Source organism: Convolutriloba macropyga, chromosome 1 (genome assembly GCF_964194025.1).
Source record: "Convolutriloba macropyga chromosome 1, txConMacr16.3, whole genome shotgun sequence".
Taxonomy (NCBI): Eukaryota; Metazoa; Xenacoelomorpha; order Acoela; family Convolutidae; genus Convolutriloba; species Convolutriloba macropyga.
In genome coordinates, this window is record NC_134468.1 from 47,525,693 (window position 1) to 47,541,265 (window position 15,573).

The 15,573-nt window shown below is 36.4% G+C and overlaps 3 protein-coding genes across 4 annotated transcripts in view; 2 read left to right on the plus strand and 1 right to left on the minus strand.

Annotated features, from left to right (window-relative positions):
- Nucleotides 1–2,843, plus strand: part of LOC142339705 (uncharacterized) — a 26,532-nt gene extending 23,689 nt beyond the window's left edge. For both annotated transcript variants that reach the window (XM_075389928.1, XM_075389934.1), the window contains exon 3: nt 2,453–2,843. In XM_075389928.1, the coding sequence (XP_075246043.1) occupies nt 2,453–2,816 (364 nt within the window). In that variant the 3' untranslated portion in view covers nt 2,817–2,843. The remainder of the gene's footprint in view (nt 1–2,452) is intronic.
- LOC142339717 (uncharacterized) lies at nt 2,834–6,144 on the plus strand. The gene has a single exon (XM_075389948.1). The coding sequence runs from the start codon at nt 3,245–3,247 to the stop codon at nt 5,801–5,803; it is 2,559 nt and encodes an 852-aa protein (XP_075246063.1). The 5' UTR covers nt 2,834–3,244; the 3' UTR covers nt 5,804–6,144.
- Nucleotides 6,145–12,232: 6,088 nt separating this feature from the next.
- Nucleotides 12,233–15,573, minus strand: part of LOC142339739 (putative RNA-binding protein EIF1AD) — a 133,733-nt gene continuing 130,392 nt past the window's right edge. The window contains exon 5 of the mRNA XM_075389984.1: nt 12,233–12,636. Within this exon, the coding sequence (XP_075246099.1) occupies nt 12,408–12,636 (229 nt within the window). The 3' untranslated portion in view covers nt 12,233–12,407. The remainder of the gene's footprint in view (nt 12,637–15,573) is intronic.

Here is a 15,573-nt window from a genome sequence, read left to right on the forward strand (position 1 = left end):
GCATGGATGGGAAACAACAACAAAATGACAGCAAACACTTTTTCGAACAACAAAAGAAAGCAGCAGTTTACCGTGAGAACCAGCAATTTTTGTTATGCCAGTCTCGTTACAACCCTACAATTCTGTTTAAACCTAAAACATTATTGAACCAGATGCAGCTCTACAATTATGCTTGCCCTATTAGTCCAGCAACTTCATCTTAGGAAAACACGTCAGCAACTTCTCCTGTAAGGACAAAATGGGACCTATATCAAAACTTACTTCAATGCAGTGAGGGAGATAATCCACATATAGCTTGAAACAAGTTGAAACGGGGCAGAACAGTCCCTCAAGCACTGCATCATACCAACGTCAATCAGATTTTACTTCAGGATTCTGATTGAACAATTTCCATCTTATGTCATCAATCAGAATGGACAAAAGACCCTCGTTAGGGCAGAGTGCAGGTCTCTTCTAACTAGGATGGCTACCACTGGATCTTATGCATTATTAATGAAAACGTATAACCGAATTAATTGAAATCACCGCAAAAACTTTTTTCTGCAAAAAATTGTCTCAACCACAATAGCGAACTCAACGTAAAAATTTCAAATTGGCGGAAGGTAATATGTGGTGGTAGGACGAAAAGTCAAATTGATTAGACAAAAAATTGGTCAAGCGAAAGAGTAATTGAAAAAGACTACAGGACGAATAAAATTGCTACATACTTCGTTTGAGAGCAATTAAGAAAGTGCATACGAATAAAGAAGACAATAAAAACATACCGATAGAAATTAAAATCGTTTATTTGTGCTTCCGCTAATAATTTAATCAGCACGAAACTTTTGTTTTATTTTGACGTAGTACAGTGCTAAAAAACAACCAATAAACCAATTGTACATTTTTGGTCTCAATTGGGTGTTGTAGCAAATTAGTCTATACCATATGTTTCTCAAAGAAGAAGGTCAAATTCTATTTTTCAACAGCGTTTTTCAGGAAAAAAACAGTTGTCTAATAATGTACATAATACAGAATCCAAGAAGTTTGTTTTTTGTAACTGATTGCAAGTTGATTCTTCTTTAATAAAATAAGAGATTTAGTCTCCTGTTCAAAATGATGAGTTGAATTACTTTTCCTAAAAGCGTTTTAGTTTAGCAGAGCAATTGCCTACAGCTGGCTTACTTAGCAAAAGATATCAAAACAGGTTTTTTCGAGACGTTGCTCCTTTTCGCCTGACTGGATAGTTGGTCAAAAAAATAAGAGAACTACTTTTAGTTCCTCATTGCTAAAAGCAGGGCTTCATCTTGTCCTAATTCTTCCCGCTGCACTAACTAATTCGTAATTGCAAAAGTAATTTTCTCATTATCACTTTATTTCTTCAGTGCAATATTTTTCATCAAAGTCCAGTGTACAGATATCCGATTATCAAAATATTTCCATAAAAAATTCTTCATACCTCATTCCTAAATCAATCATACCTTTTCTCCAAATTCTTCTGACAGTTTCTAATAGGTAGCAATGGTCAAATTGGAAGGCGCAAAACGATGAATTTGCTCTTTTGAAGTGATCACTTGTGCATTTTTATGTGCAACATCAGCTTTTGGTACGTCAATAATCTATATTGAATTGGATGCATTACTGTAAAAAATTTAGTAACCGTTTATCTTCCAAACTAGTATAGTCCCAATTTATAGTTTAGGTTTATATTCTCTGCTGAAGTTAAATCTCAGATTGAATATTCATAATTTTCAATGCTCTCCATTAAATCTTTTTCATCCTCATCAGCCACTCATTTATTCTCAATTGTCAAGGTTTATACCACACCTTCGAAAACACTTATAAAACAATCATAGTTCTATCGAGTATCACTCAACAGCATACACTCTTTCGAAACAGTTCTCTCTCTCTCTCTCTCTCTCTCTCTCTCTCTCTCTCTCTCTCTCTCAAGCTCGACGCACAAGCAGGAAAAATAACAACTATTAAGCTAAACCTTGAGTGCCTCCAACTAATTTCACTTTTTATCACTGCTTTACTGTCGTTACAAACTGTTCCGACATTCAGACACTAGCTAAGGTTCATTTTCATTGCAAGTATAAGTTTTATCGTATATTAAACACACAACCATTCTTCATAAACTAAGGTTTCTGATATGGTTACATGACTATTTACCCAATTCTTTTTTACCCAATGCCGTGTGATCTTTCGTTCAATTATCCGATGTTCGGCTGTGATAGGTTTCATACAAAGTCCCACGGGTCATTTAATTATATAGTCTGCTAAATAATCATTCTGGTAAATTTTAACAATAGGGTAAAATAAAGTTGGCATTGGGTAAAATGGCAGGTTGGGTAAAATGCATTGGGTAAAATGGGCCAATTCAATTATTGCAATTATGAAACTTGCCTTTCGCCTATTGCCCAAAGCATTGAATAAAGCCAACCACTGCAAATCATTGATTTGTCATCTGTTTCAGTGTCAAACTTTCAAAAGATGGAACTCAAGTTGAGACATTCCGTTCACGGCCAAGTCTTCCATTTGCATTTGAAACAAACATGACAACACAGTTCTTCAAGCAAACTACACGTGAACAACGGAGTGCTTTCTTCAAGGGTCTGCGGGACTTCAGCAAACCGTTACTTGAAACACTTAAGGACTTCGTAGAAGACGTCGGAAAGCTCAACTCTTCCTTTGGAAATGACTTCATTTCATTTAAAACGGAAACTGAATTCGACTTCGAGTTTGAATGGCATTTTAGTGGTTGTTTTACCAGCTACCAATTTTTGTTCCAACCAATAGTTTGCGCGGTAACTAGATTATTAGCCCTTGAAGCTTATTGATGAATTATTTATTCCTGAATAGTCGCACACCTGTTTTTGATCGAGAAGTTTAAAATTAAAGAAAGAAAACGCTCTTTGTAAGCAGCCAATGTCTGTGAGCTTCCACATCAATAAGTTGCATTTCATGAATTCTTCGCACGGCTCACACTGCACAACATTAGAAAAGTGATTCTTGTTTATATACATGCGCACATAACCATAACGGACATACTGCTACGAGATGCTTCACCTGACCGGAAATGCTTAAATTGCGGCCAGCAGGTGAAGTCCGAAACAACATATAGTTTCAGGCAACTATCCTATACTTTATACAAAGAACTGGAAAACACTTCTTATTATTAAATCCAACTGAGAAAATTTAGGCATCATTTAAAATTTTAAAACAATTGAAACAGTTAAAAATGAAAGTTTCTCCAGAACCTCGAAATATGGATAATGGAGGCAACATATCCGATTCTCGAGCTTCAGATTCAGCTAGCACAGCGGACCACATGCACCATTACCAATCAGAGTCCGAATTGGATCCAAAGAGCCTTGAGCCCCAAGCAAACAAATCTTCTAAGATTAAGGAACTGACCATAAAAATGGTGGAATCAATTGCGCCCCAAATTTTTGCACCCGCCGTGATTATAAAGCTAATGTGGATTGGAGTATACCTGGGCTTTGTGTACGTTTTGATTTCCCAAACAGTTACTACACTTAACGAATTTTATTCACATCCTGTGACTGTTTTGGTGTCCCTTCGAACCGAACGCAACGATCTCGAGTTCCCAGCCGTCACAATCTGTAATAACAACATAGTACGGAAATCCTTCATTTCGAGAATCAAATATTTGCAAGATCTAGCCTGGCTGGACGACTACTCACGCGAAACTTTGAAGGAGGCAACCTTTACCCCTAACGCTTCCTGCAGTACAAACGAACAGTTTCAGTGCGTTAACACTCGATGCATTCCAAAGCTGTGGGTTTGCAACGACAGACCCGAATGTGATGACGAATCTGACGAACTTGATTCTCTCAATTGCGATGAATTTCCTAGACGTAATTTCACGACAATATGTGACAAAGGGTACATTCTGTGTAAGGACGAGATCACGTGCGCAGTTCCATGCGATGGAATCAAAGAATGCATCGTCGATGACAGTTACGATGAGAAGAATGAGAGCGGATGTGTCGAATCATGCAACGTAGAACTCATAGCATCCACACAACCACAAACATTTCAGTCACCGGATCATCCAAATAAGTATCCTTATGACCAATATTGCTCATACAAAATAACGGCTCCCATAGGATTCCGGATTCAGTTAATTTTTAACCAGCTTGATATTGCACACAGCCCTGGCTGTTCTTATGACGCTGTAACCATATTTGATTCGGACGATGAGCCTGTCGAATTCGACGGTCAAACACAGCTTTGCGGATCCCTGCAGGATCATAACTTAGAACCCCGCGAAAGTATTACCTCAAAAGGCACCAGTCTAAATGTGGTTTTTATCTCCACCAACCTGAATAACGTTAGTACCGGTTTCGTTTTTGATTTCATGGCAATTCCATCAAGCAGCCGCAAACGGCGGTCAACAACGGGATCTGGGTCGGGCTCCGGATCTGGCTCGGGATCTGGAACCGGGTCTGGCTCGGGATCTGGAACCGGGTCTGGCTCGGGATATGGAACCGGGTCTGGCTCGGGACATGGAACCGGGTCTGGATCGGGATATGGAACAGGCTCGGGATCTACCAGCAATCCATTTGATTCATGGGTGGGATCATCCACAAGCACATCGGATGGAAACTCAATTAGCTTCAAATTTACTGGAAATGTGTTCGCTGAGGTCGGTGAGAATGACTGGTTTGGGGCATTCAAACAGTCGGCAATGCCTGATTACTCTGACTTCAAAGCATTTCTCAATTTAAAGTCAGCCGAAATTGTCGGAAATGGTCATCAAATTGAAGACTTCATCGTACAATGCGTGATCGACGGACAGCTATGCTCTTATAATAACTTCATAACTACTCAACACGCTGAGTTCGGCAACTGTTTTAGTATCAACACAGTGGTCGATGTTTACTCAAATGATTCGAACAAAGAGCCGTATCGAACTACCAAGACCGGGACTGAAAATGGTTTGAAGCTATCACTATTTTTGGACCAAGAGGAATATATTGGAATAATTGGCCAAAATTCGGGAGCAAGACTGACTATTTACAATTCGGATGAGAACGCTCCTCTTAATTCTAAAGGTATTTTTCTGAGTTCAGGTGCGGCTACCATTATAAGCATGCGTCAAGAGACCGTCATACGAGAACAGGATCCCTTTTCAGAATGTGTGAACACATGGCCAGAATTTTTAGCACTGAAGGAAAACTTCCAGAAATATTCGTATACGGTTGAGCATTGCCAATATCTCTGTCAGCAAAACGCCATCGCCGAAGTATGCAACTGCTCGTTGGTAGCAAATGAGAGAGATTACAGTTCTGATGAAACAATCATAGCAGCCTCGCAATACCACTGCAACTTTTTTGACAATGATCAAAACAATTGTGTCCAGACAGTGAAAAACGACTTAACCAAAAACATCCGCACGTGCAAATGTCCGACTCCATGCAAAGAACGGCGACTCAATTTTGTAACTTCTGCCACAGAATGGCCAACAGAGGCTTATTCCTCCTATCTGCTGTCACTTCTACAACAGACTCCATCACAGCGTGTGAAAACTTTCGTCACAAAAGCTAAGATAGATTCTCAGGGAGGTCAAAAAGTTGAACTACTCAACAACATCCTCAAAAAGAATTTCGCAAGAGTTGAGATTCATTTTGAGACTCTGACTTTTTACGAGATCCAAGAGACGCCCAAGTACAACATGCAGGATCTGTTTGGAACTCTTGGGGGCAACATGGGTCTTTGGCTTGGCTGGAGCATCATGGCTGTTTTCGAGATTATACAATGGATGTATTTCTGCGGATTAGTTTTAGCGGGTCGTCACTAATTGAACTGTCAAAAACAATTTTCCTCGAAACAAATCAATCCGACACTATATTTATTTACAAAGAGAAGCCAACTGAAGCCCCAAAATATCCGTTTCACCGTTTTTAACCGCTACTTAAACATACCATTTTGTAAACTATCTTTGTTACAAAACTATATATTTTGTTGAACTTGATTAACTTAAAATTATGTATCATACGGTTTGACCTTACTTGTATGTTTTCTATCTTTAGTCTATCTACTTAGAACAAATAGAAATCGCGAATACAATCATACATGATACCGTCACTTGAGGTAGTTTGAAACTGTTATGAGATACGATTGAATACAATCATCGTTTCAGATCGCTTTTTTTTTAAAAAAAGAACATTGTTAATTTCCTCTGGTATACATTAGAATAAAAAACAAATGGTAGAAGAGGCAATGTAAAAATAAGAATATAACATTATGTAAAACTATAAAATCATTAAATCACCCAACCAAAATGTGACATTACATTAGTAAAAAAAAATGGCCTGAAATGCGATAAAATGTTCTCACAACTTTTTATGTACATCATGAAGATTTAAAAAAATTGAAATCTAATGCTCTCAATGTCATCTTTCATATCAGTTACTTTTGGGTCCTTCAAAAATTCTTTCCAAAAAAATTCTCAACTCTTTTTTTAAGGAAGCTTTAGATGTTGTTTTCAGGCTAATATTAGAAAGCAGTCTATTATAAATTGGAATGGCTTGTGCAATAAAAGAATCAGTTAAAAACTTATTGTTCTTTCTTATATCGAACGTTATTTTTTTGACATGTCATGTTGTTTTATTCTCATGGTAGAGAGAGGTTCAATTTTATATGCTGGAAGATCGTTGCTGAGTAAGCGAAAAAAATATTTTGAGCAATGATATTTCAAGAGAAAAGAGAGTGGTAATATTTTGTTGCGAAGTTTGAGATCTGTAGATCGATGGTATTTTCTCCTATTAAATGGTTTTTATTCCCCAATTCAATTGTTTTTCTAAAGTTGTGAGTAATGACTTCTGCAACCCTATCAAAATTAAAGCGGAATAATGTCGATGACTTATTACTATTGCATTAGGCAATAAGATTTTCGTTTTCTCTGGTAAACTTTTACTTAGTGTATTCAAAACCTTTATTCCATAAGCCATTCTCTGAAGAATCTTTTTCACTTTCCATCAAATTTTAGTTTGCTATCAACAATTACGCCAAGATACTTCACACTATTTGATTCTGCTATTCTTTCGTTGTCGATATTCAGATCAGTATTTGTTAACCTCTTCCTGGTGCTGAACACAATATATTCTGTTTTTGTTTGTTCACCATTAACTGGGACTTCGCAAAAAAATCGATAATTTTTGAGATGTTAAGTCCAAGTTTTGTTTTTGGCGATATTTCATCAGTGTCGGATGTAAAAAGAAAAGCGTCGTCTGCAAACTGGACGACCGTGCAATCCTTTTCTACAACCTTTACTAAATCGTTGACGTAAATGTTAAATAATAGAGGTCCTAAAAAGTACCTTGTGGAACTTCTCTTTTCAAATTTATCCAATCTGATTCAATTCCATTTAGGACAAATCTTTGAGATCTTTCACTCAAATAATTTTCTATTAAATTGGTAGCATCTTCGTCAAAACCTATATAAAACACTTTCTCGGAGCAGTTTTAGGAGGAATGTTGTTTGTTTGTTGTAAGCCATTAAACTCTCCTAGAGTAGAAAATCTGTAATTTAGAAGATTTGCAATTTCTATAGGCTTTGTTATCTTATTACCAAAACTGTTTAATAAAGAGTTAATTCTTTTTAAGTATTAAGTCTTCCATGTCCACAAAAAACGCATCACCAGATGGATAAGAACACCATGCGAACTGAAATCAAGCCTACAGCTGCCTAGCTTCAATTGGAAAAACGTTAGAACAAGAACCAAATGACTCAACACAGGATATATAGGGAACACAACACAAGATATATATTGGGATACGTTCTCCCAACTTTGCGTCCTAAGGTCCAAAACGCAACCGACGAGGAACAGAAGATATAAACAAACAAGAAACTGACTGACGCTGAACAAAAAGCAAAAAAATGAACCACCAATAAGTCTAAAACTGCATCTGTAAGAGATACTGACAAGCCAATTTTCAGGATTATAAGAAATCGCGAATTTCTGCAGGCAAATAAAAAATAATATTTTCAAGAGATCACGGAAAAAACCCGGAGCATCGCAACTGGCAGAGCAGAAAAGATAATTTTAAAATTGCCGGATTGCCAGAAAATAGCTGCAATAGGTTTGCGGACCTGTAATCCCAAAAAGTCGATGCCCTAAAATGAAAAAATCTGCTCTTCGACTAATGGTTCTGATATCTTCAAATGATGTAGAATTGCCTTTAAAGCTACCTTAAGAAAACCTTCATCTTATGTCAGATATCACTATTTCAGTTTAAATTATTCCATTTAAATAAATGAAGTCAAATTGAGAGGGAAAAGTCAATATGAGAATCAGGTACATCACAACTAATGAAACATAACCAACTGACGTCGAGCGAATTGCTCTCAAACGACCGGCGAGCTGTTGGCTTCGTCAGTAGCGTGCCAAGGTTTAGTGAGGCTGGCTTTAGCTTGATTAACTCTGCTACTTTTAGTTTTCTCGCCTTGTTAGTAAATCAAATAAATTATTTTAAAAACTTGAAAATTGCAAAATTAAAGAAAAGCTTCCAAATTTCGCACTGAAAACGTTAAAAACCATTTTTTGTCTCTGGAGTTATGTTAAGTAACCCATCTGCAAGACTTGAAAAGCTTCATTGGCCAGTAACGATCGTTAAACTCAGAAAAGGACAAAAAAATTCGAAAATTTTGAAAACAGTCGCAAATTTTAAGGAAATCTTGCTAAAATTCAAGAAACTAAAATCTTCAAAACCATTTCATTGTCTCAAGAGACTATCCAGTATCCATATTTTAGGCTTTCAGTAGTTTCACTGGCTCAAAGATTCATAAACTTGGAACATGATAATAATTTTCCAAAAATTTGAATTAAAATTTATCAAAAAATTGCTAAAACTACGGTCATTAAAACGGGGGCTGATGGGGAGGGACGGAGGGGTGGGCAACAGTGGGATGGTGGCAACATCGCGGTGGGGTGGGGCAATATTGGGGGGGGGGGGTCAACAGTGGGGGTCTCTGTTGACATCATATGTATAAGTCTCCAAAACAGTTTGAGCTGAAACAGAAATGAAAGGCTCTAAGAGCACTTAATGCCCACTAGGCACTACCTGTTTATCCCGCTTTTGAGGACGAAACGTCAACAGCGTCGGACAAAAAATCGGTCAAGCGAAAAATTGCACAAAAAAGACCGACATGACTAATATAATTGCTACAAACTTCGTTTGAGAGCAATCAAGAACATCAACGACTAACGTCAAACGATTTACTCTCAAGCGACCAATTTTTTTCATCAGTAGCTAGCGACGGTTTCGTTAGGCTAGCTTTTGCTTAATTTAAAGGCCGTGAGGTGAGCGCAGCTTCTAAAAGCTGCCCTTCACACCATAAGTATGTCTCCAAAGCAGTTTCTGAATCGCATACTTGGAAACTTGTGAGCTGAAAGGCTCTAAGAGAATTTATTGCCCGCTACCTGTTTATCCCGTTTTTTAGGACGAAAACTCAAATGGGTCCGACGAAAAAATCGGTCAAGCAACAAATCGCATAAAGAGCAACATGACTAATAAAATTGCTACAAACTTTGTTTGCGAGCAATTGAAAACTCAAGAAAATTAAGTTAGCGGCTTAAATTCTGAGCAGAAACAATTTTGATCAAGCAAAATCCAGAAGTCAAGCAAAAAGTCACCCGCAACATCATAGCGCTCAAGCGAGTGGAAAATCTAAAATAAGGCGGTCAAGCATAAAATTCATAACAGACTAACGTCGGGCGAATTGCTCTCAAACTACTGGCGAACGGTTGGCTTCATCAGCAGCTAATTGCGGCTCAAGATGACCGGCTTAAGCTTAATTAAGAAGAGGGGGCGAGCATGGGGGTTTGATCAGCGCGGGTGTGTGCTACCGTTCGGGGTTACGGTCGCAATGAGGTGGAAGGGGTCTGAAGTGTGTATAATGTGGGGGTATTTAAGTGCAGAGAGGGGGAGGGTTAAGTGGGTGGAGGCGAGTTAAACTACGAATCACCAATGACGCAATTTTTCTCTCCAACAGCTTACGTGAATCGCATACTGAAGAAACTAGTGAGCCGTAAGGCTCTAAGAGAATTTAATGCCCTCCGGGCTTTCATGTTTATCACGTTTTTGAGGACAAAAAGTCAAATGGTCAGACGAAAAAAAAAAACGGTTAGACGAAAAGTTGGTGGTCCGAAAAATAGCATTAAAAATACCAGCAATAATTGCTTCAAACTTCGCTCGATAGCACTTCAATATCTTAATCAACTATGCTACCTCGTTGAATCCCAGAAAATCACGACAGTTGTTGGATAGCTGTATTCGACTATCGTTCCACGGCTTCAAAAGGCACAACACCAAACAAAGACATACCCGGCAGATTGCCGGAAAATAGCCACCGTTGATTCCAATAAGCATGATTGGGATTGAACGAATAGAATATATTGAAAAAAAAAAGATTTTTGAACAAAAATATTTTTAAGTCCGATTTATTTTGATGGCATTTCGTAGTTGAACATACTTCTGTTTCTTAGAGAGAGGCTACAGGGGCTACTATCAACACCAATAAGCATTAGAGGTGGTAACTAAGACTTATAGGAACGACGTTCAAATAGCGGGCATCTAAAATTGGGCTTTATGGGTTTATCCCGTTTCTATTTCTGACTTCAATTTTTTATACCGACTCTGTTCATTTTGAATTGCTTTGCTTAGCAACTGATGTTCAAATTCACTTTTAGCAGAATGAGAGAAGAGAGAAACTAGCCTAGAGAAGTCAAGTCAAAAAGATTTCACGCAAAATGTCGAAAAAGCGGCAAAATGGTAAAGCGAAAAAAAGTTTGACGAAGTAAAAAAAACATAGCCGGAAGAATTCCTGAAACGACTCGAAGTAGATATCTGACTATTCTCACTAATCAGATGCATCACCAGCATATTATCAATCGATAGACAGTGTAAACAATTCACAAAGAAAAGACTGGAGAACTGGAAACTTGACAAAGGACCAAATCAAAAAATAATATTCTCTAAAAATGCAAACAAAATTCTCTACAAAAAGATAACATGCAGCTTCCCATCCATAACTCATAGAAAGCAATTAGTTATATATTTGGCTAGATCTATCGCCCACCTAGTACTTGCAGAGAAACGTTAAACAACAAACTAAAAAAAGGACTACGAAAAACTCTTTAACGAATTAGAGATTTGTATAGTTTGTTTAAATGCAAACTGCTCCGCTAAGCCTTCAAGGGCAAATTCATAGTATCGACACCTACAAAAATGCTCCTTATTGAGAAAAAGTTACCAACAAAAAACATTAAATTGGAAGAAATAGGCAATAAACTTAGAAAAAAGACAAGTGGCCAAAATTTGCTCTGATTTACACTTTGTTTAACAAAAACAACTCGAAACTAATATCAATCAAAATCAGAGACATCCAAAAGAGCTTCAACAACTGACTTCCACCAGAAAACTCCCCAAATGCTATCAAAGGTTGAGGAAGAATAGAAACATTTAAAACCAAATTGAACAAATAAAAAACGAGAAAAAGTAAGGTGTTTTTACAAATTGCACTTAAAGCAGTAAAACAAAACAAAAGGCCAAAATACCTAAAATTTCGTCGAAAAATCAGCAAAACTGATCAAAAACCTCCAAATTTGCATAAAACTCAAATTAACAACTTGAAACCTTCAATTCCTATCAGAACGAGCCCAAATCCAATACAATATCATAATCAAACCTCATAAACAAGAAAAATTGCAAAAAAAAACTGCTTTTAAAAGCCGCACGTGAACAAAAAAATTTCGCTCGCTCAGAGAAAATTTTTTCATACATCAATTTCTCGCTCTCTCAAAAACAGCGGTATGAACAAATAACCACTCGCTTTTCGCTCCGCTCTTCTTTTGTTCAGCAACCAAATCACTCCAAATTTTTTCACGCGTTTCATTTCCCGCCTCAAAAATCACTCCAATAAAATTGATTTTAAAAAAGGACTTCTCCAATACTCATCTTCGAGTCGTAAAAAAAATACGAGCGCAATAATAGCCGGCTGAGAAGATGAGGGCGGCTATTAATCATACAGAGCAAAATAGCTCCAAAGTTACGCGCATTTTCCATCACCATAGCTTTAATAGAGCTAGATTTGCTCAAATATGCATTCTCACTGTCGCTTCTTTTAGCCGAATGCCGCTATCAGAGGTCTATTGCTTACAGCTGGATGGGTTAAGGATACAACGCAACTAGCAACCACCATAAAATCCCCTTTTCTCAAATACAACTTTTATCTGAGACATTTAAATCTACTTCTTTTCAAATTCATCCACTCAGTCCAACTCGCTAAAACTGACTTTTAAAATAGTTTGGCAAAGCAACATCTCGTGTATTTTACACAAAAAGCATTTCATTTTCAACTTTGTACGAGTCAAAGCTGTCTATTTAACGGAAGATGTTTTCCTAACTGCAGGCCTCTTCAGTCTCACTCTCTGAACTGGAGTGAGTTTCTTCTGGTACCACCCTATTCAGGTTCATCACTTTGAATTCTGTTGTTATTTCTGATTGATCCTCATTTTCGTCCTCAGATTGACTGCTCTCACTGGAAGAAGGTAGTGGAATGTCAGCACTCAAATAGAACTTACTGTCTTCTGTTGCCTGTTTGCTGCCAGTATTATCAAATTTTTGAGGCCTAAAAGAAAGAAAAAACACTATTGCTATGAAATAAAAACATCATGAATTGTTGCAACTCGATAAAGCAATCAATACGTTACATAACATATTATTATAGATTATTGAAGATACCCAGTAAAAACATTTTTTTGACTTAAGGATAGATTTGATTACAAATAACTATTGTTTTCATGTAATTTTTATAGGATCTCTCGAAGAAAATCAGGTCAATTACAACTAATATCCTGAAATCCAGCAGCCACCAAAAAAGATCGCAAGAGATAGCAAAATAACAAAGTTCAATTTTCAGGACCCGTCTTGTCTTCATTACAGTAATTTTCAATCTCCATATCCCCAGCATAGACTAATTAAACCAGCTTGCCTTTCATTCATGCAAAATTCAATTATATCCTAATACTCAATAACTTAGCAAAAAAACCCAAAAAGCCTATTTTTCTCATAGTGGAAAATGCGAGTTTGAAGTTCGGCGCAATTTCGGTGAAACTGCTTGGTGAAAATTTAAAGGTTGCACAATTTACTTTTTGAAATTTATGACACAATTATCGTAGCACAAGCAAAGATAAGTTTTAAAATTCTCATAAACTTACGACGTGTTCAATCAAACCAACTCGATAGAGCCAAAGTTGAAAAGTATTTTAAAAATCGAAGGCAAAAAGCTAATTATATTAAAAAGAAAAGTACTCACTTCATTGCAAAAAAACACGCAAATCAAACAAACATAACCGAATAAAGTCGGGCGAATTGCTCTCAAACGACTAGAAAACAATTGAAATTAGAGAAATCAAGGCCAAAAACTGGCGACAGCATAATTTTATCTAAGTGTCAAAAAGTGCTCTAATGTTGTCTAAATTTTCATTGGATTCAATAAATATAAAGAATTGAGTTTCTTAAATGCAGGACCAAAGCGTAATACAAAAACCAGCTAGCAGTGAAGAACTTTGGTAATTTTTGCACTATTTTCAAACAATAAGCCACAGTGCAGAAAGGATGCAAGAACTAGAAAATCTAAAATTTGCAATAACTAAAGAAAAGTAGCTCAATTTATTGACGCCAAAGTCACCAACACTAAAGGTGTGTCAATGACAATAAGGCATTAAGCCTGAAAAGCGTTCTGAAAAGCTTTCTGAAAAAAAATTGCTCACAGTGATCGAAAAACTCGGAAAACAACGAAAAACATGTAAATTCAGTTTCTATCAAATATCTGCAAAAGCTCTCGATGTTTATGTCTCTTACACTTCCGTTTCACTAACACTTCAAAATAACCAGTAACCAAATTTCACGAACCTATATCTTTAATTGCGAAAAGTTGCCAAAAGTTGTGTTATTAATATCTTCAAAAACAATTTCACTGCCACTAAAGACTATAAGATGAAACATTTTCAAAAGTTAGAGAAATTTTTCTGGCTCCTGAAGATCGGAAAAGGAATTATTACGGAAAAGTCGCCAAATTTTGTGATATTAATATCGACACAATTTTGTTCTCCCTTAAAGCCATCCAGTAACCCAACCTCAAGCCCTAAAATTCTAGTTGCCTCTTAAGATGGAAAAACTCCAAAAATGACAAATTTTTTTTAAAAAAACTGGAAATGAAAAAAAACCTGGATTTTGCATATTTACGTTGGCATAACCAAATCTTATAGCTCAAAAATTGACATAGAAAGGAACTGAAATTATGGCTGGGAAAAACCTTTACTAATTTTGACAAACGAAATAAACAAAAACAATCACGAAAAAAACATAAATTGCAGAATTTTGGGCTTAAAACCTCCCAAAAATGAGCTTTTCACCTTCCGAGAATCTTCAGCACCTAAAAGACTACAAAGTTGGCTTTCCTGTTCATCCCGTTCTGAAAGCTCAAAACCAGGCAAAAATGAAGTGAAAGCATATAAGAAAACAAGACAGAGTACCAATACAACCCAATCTTTGGATTGTGAAAAAAGAGGAGCACTTGAAAAATAGCCTTGAGAGGTTGACGGCGGCAAATGAAAAATTTAGTTTTCTTTTGAAGGTACGTGATGTGTAGGTAATTGAAACGAATAACTATATGATGGAACAAAAAATTGTATGACGTACCATAAGGATACAATAGTTGACAATAAAGAAAAAAGCATGCAACACCAAAAATTAAAAGCTAACTGGACTTCAAGTTGTTACAAAGGCTTCTAAACAATAGAACTAATTATTAAAATGAAAAACTTCATGAAATAAAGAATCAAAACTCCTGGCAAAAAAAAACATTACATCAAATTGTCTTCTCTGACTTCAGAACAGAAGACATATTCTGAAAACAAATGACAGAAAATAACCCCAATTGACTGGGATCAACACTAGCATAGAAAAAATAGATAGAGAAATTTCACATCATAAAAAGAGCAAAAAATAACTTATTTCTGTTTCTAAAAAAGACAAAAAAAACTTTTATTTCAATTTATTTCAAATTTTATTTTCAAATTCATTGCAAATCAAAAAAATTTAAGGACGTTTTAAGAGAACGAAAAAATCAAAGTGTACTCCAAAAAATACATTAAATTTAGAGAAGCCGGCAGATTGCCGGAAAATAGCTGCAATAGCATTGTAGATCTGTAGTCTCAAAAGATAGTAAAACAAACACCAAAAAAGGAATTTCTTTTCATTAAATGCTGATATGTTAGCTATTGATTAAGAATCTGTATAACTTACTTCTGCTTCTAATATCTGCTCTCAAATAACCTTCAATCAATGTGACACACACACACACACTCATCTGACCTTATCTCTAAGACAAGTAAAGAAAAGTCAATTTCAGAGTGAGGAAGTCAGTGAATAGAATAAGAGACCTTAACGAGTAGCTGTTTAGCCAGTCGAAAAAACTGCCTGAAGGTACCTATTACCCAACTATTGAAGCAAAAACCACATTTTCTAGATAAATCAGCCCACAACTAATACTTTTCGAATC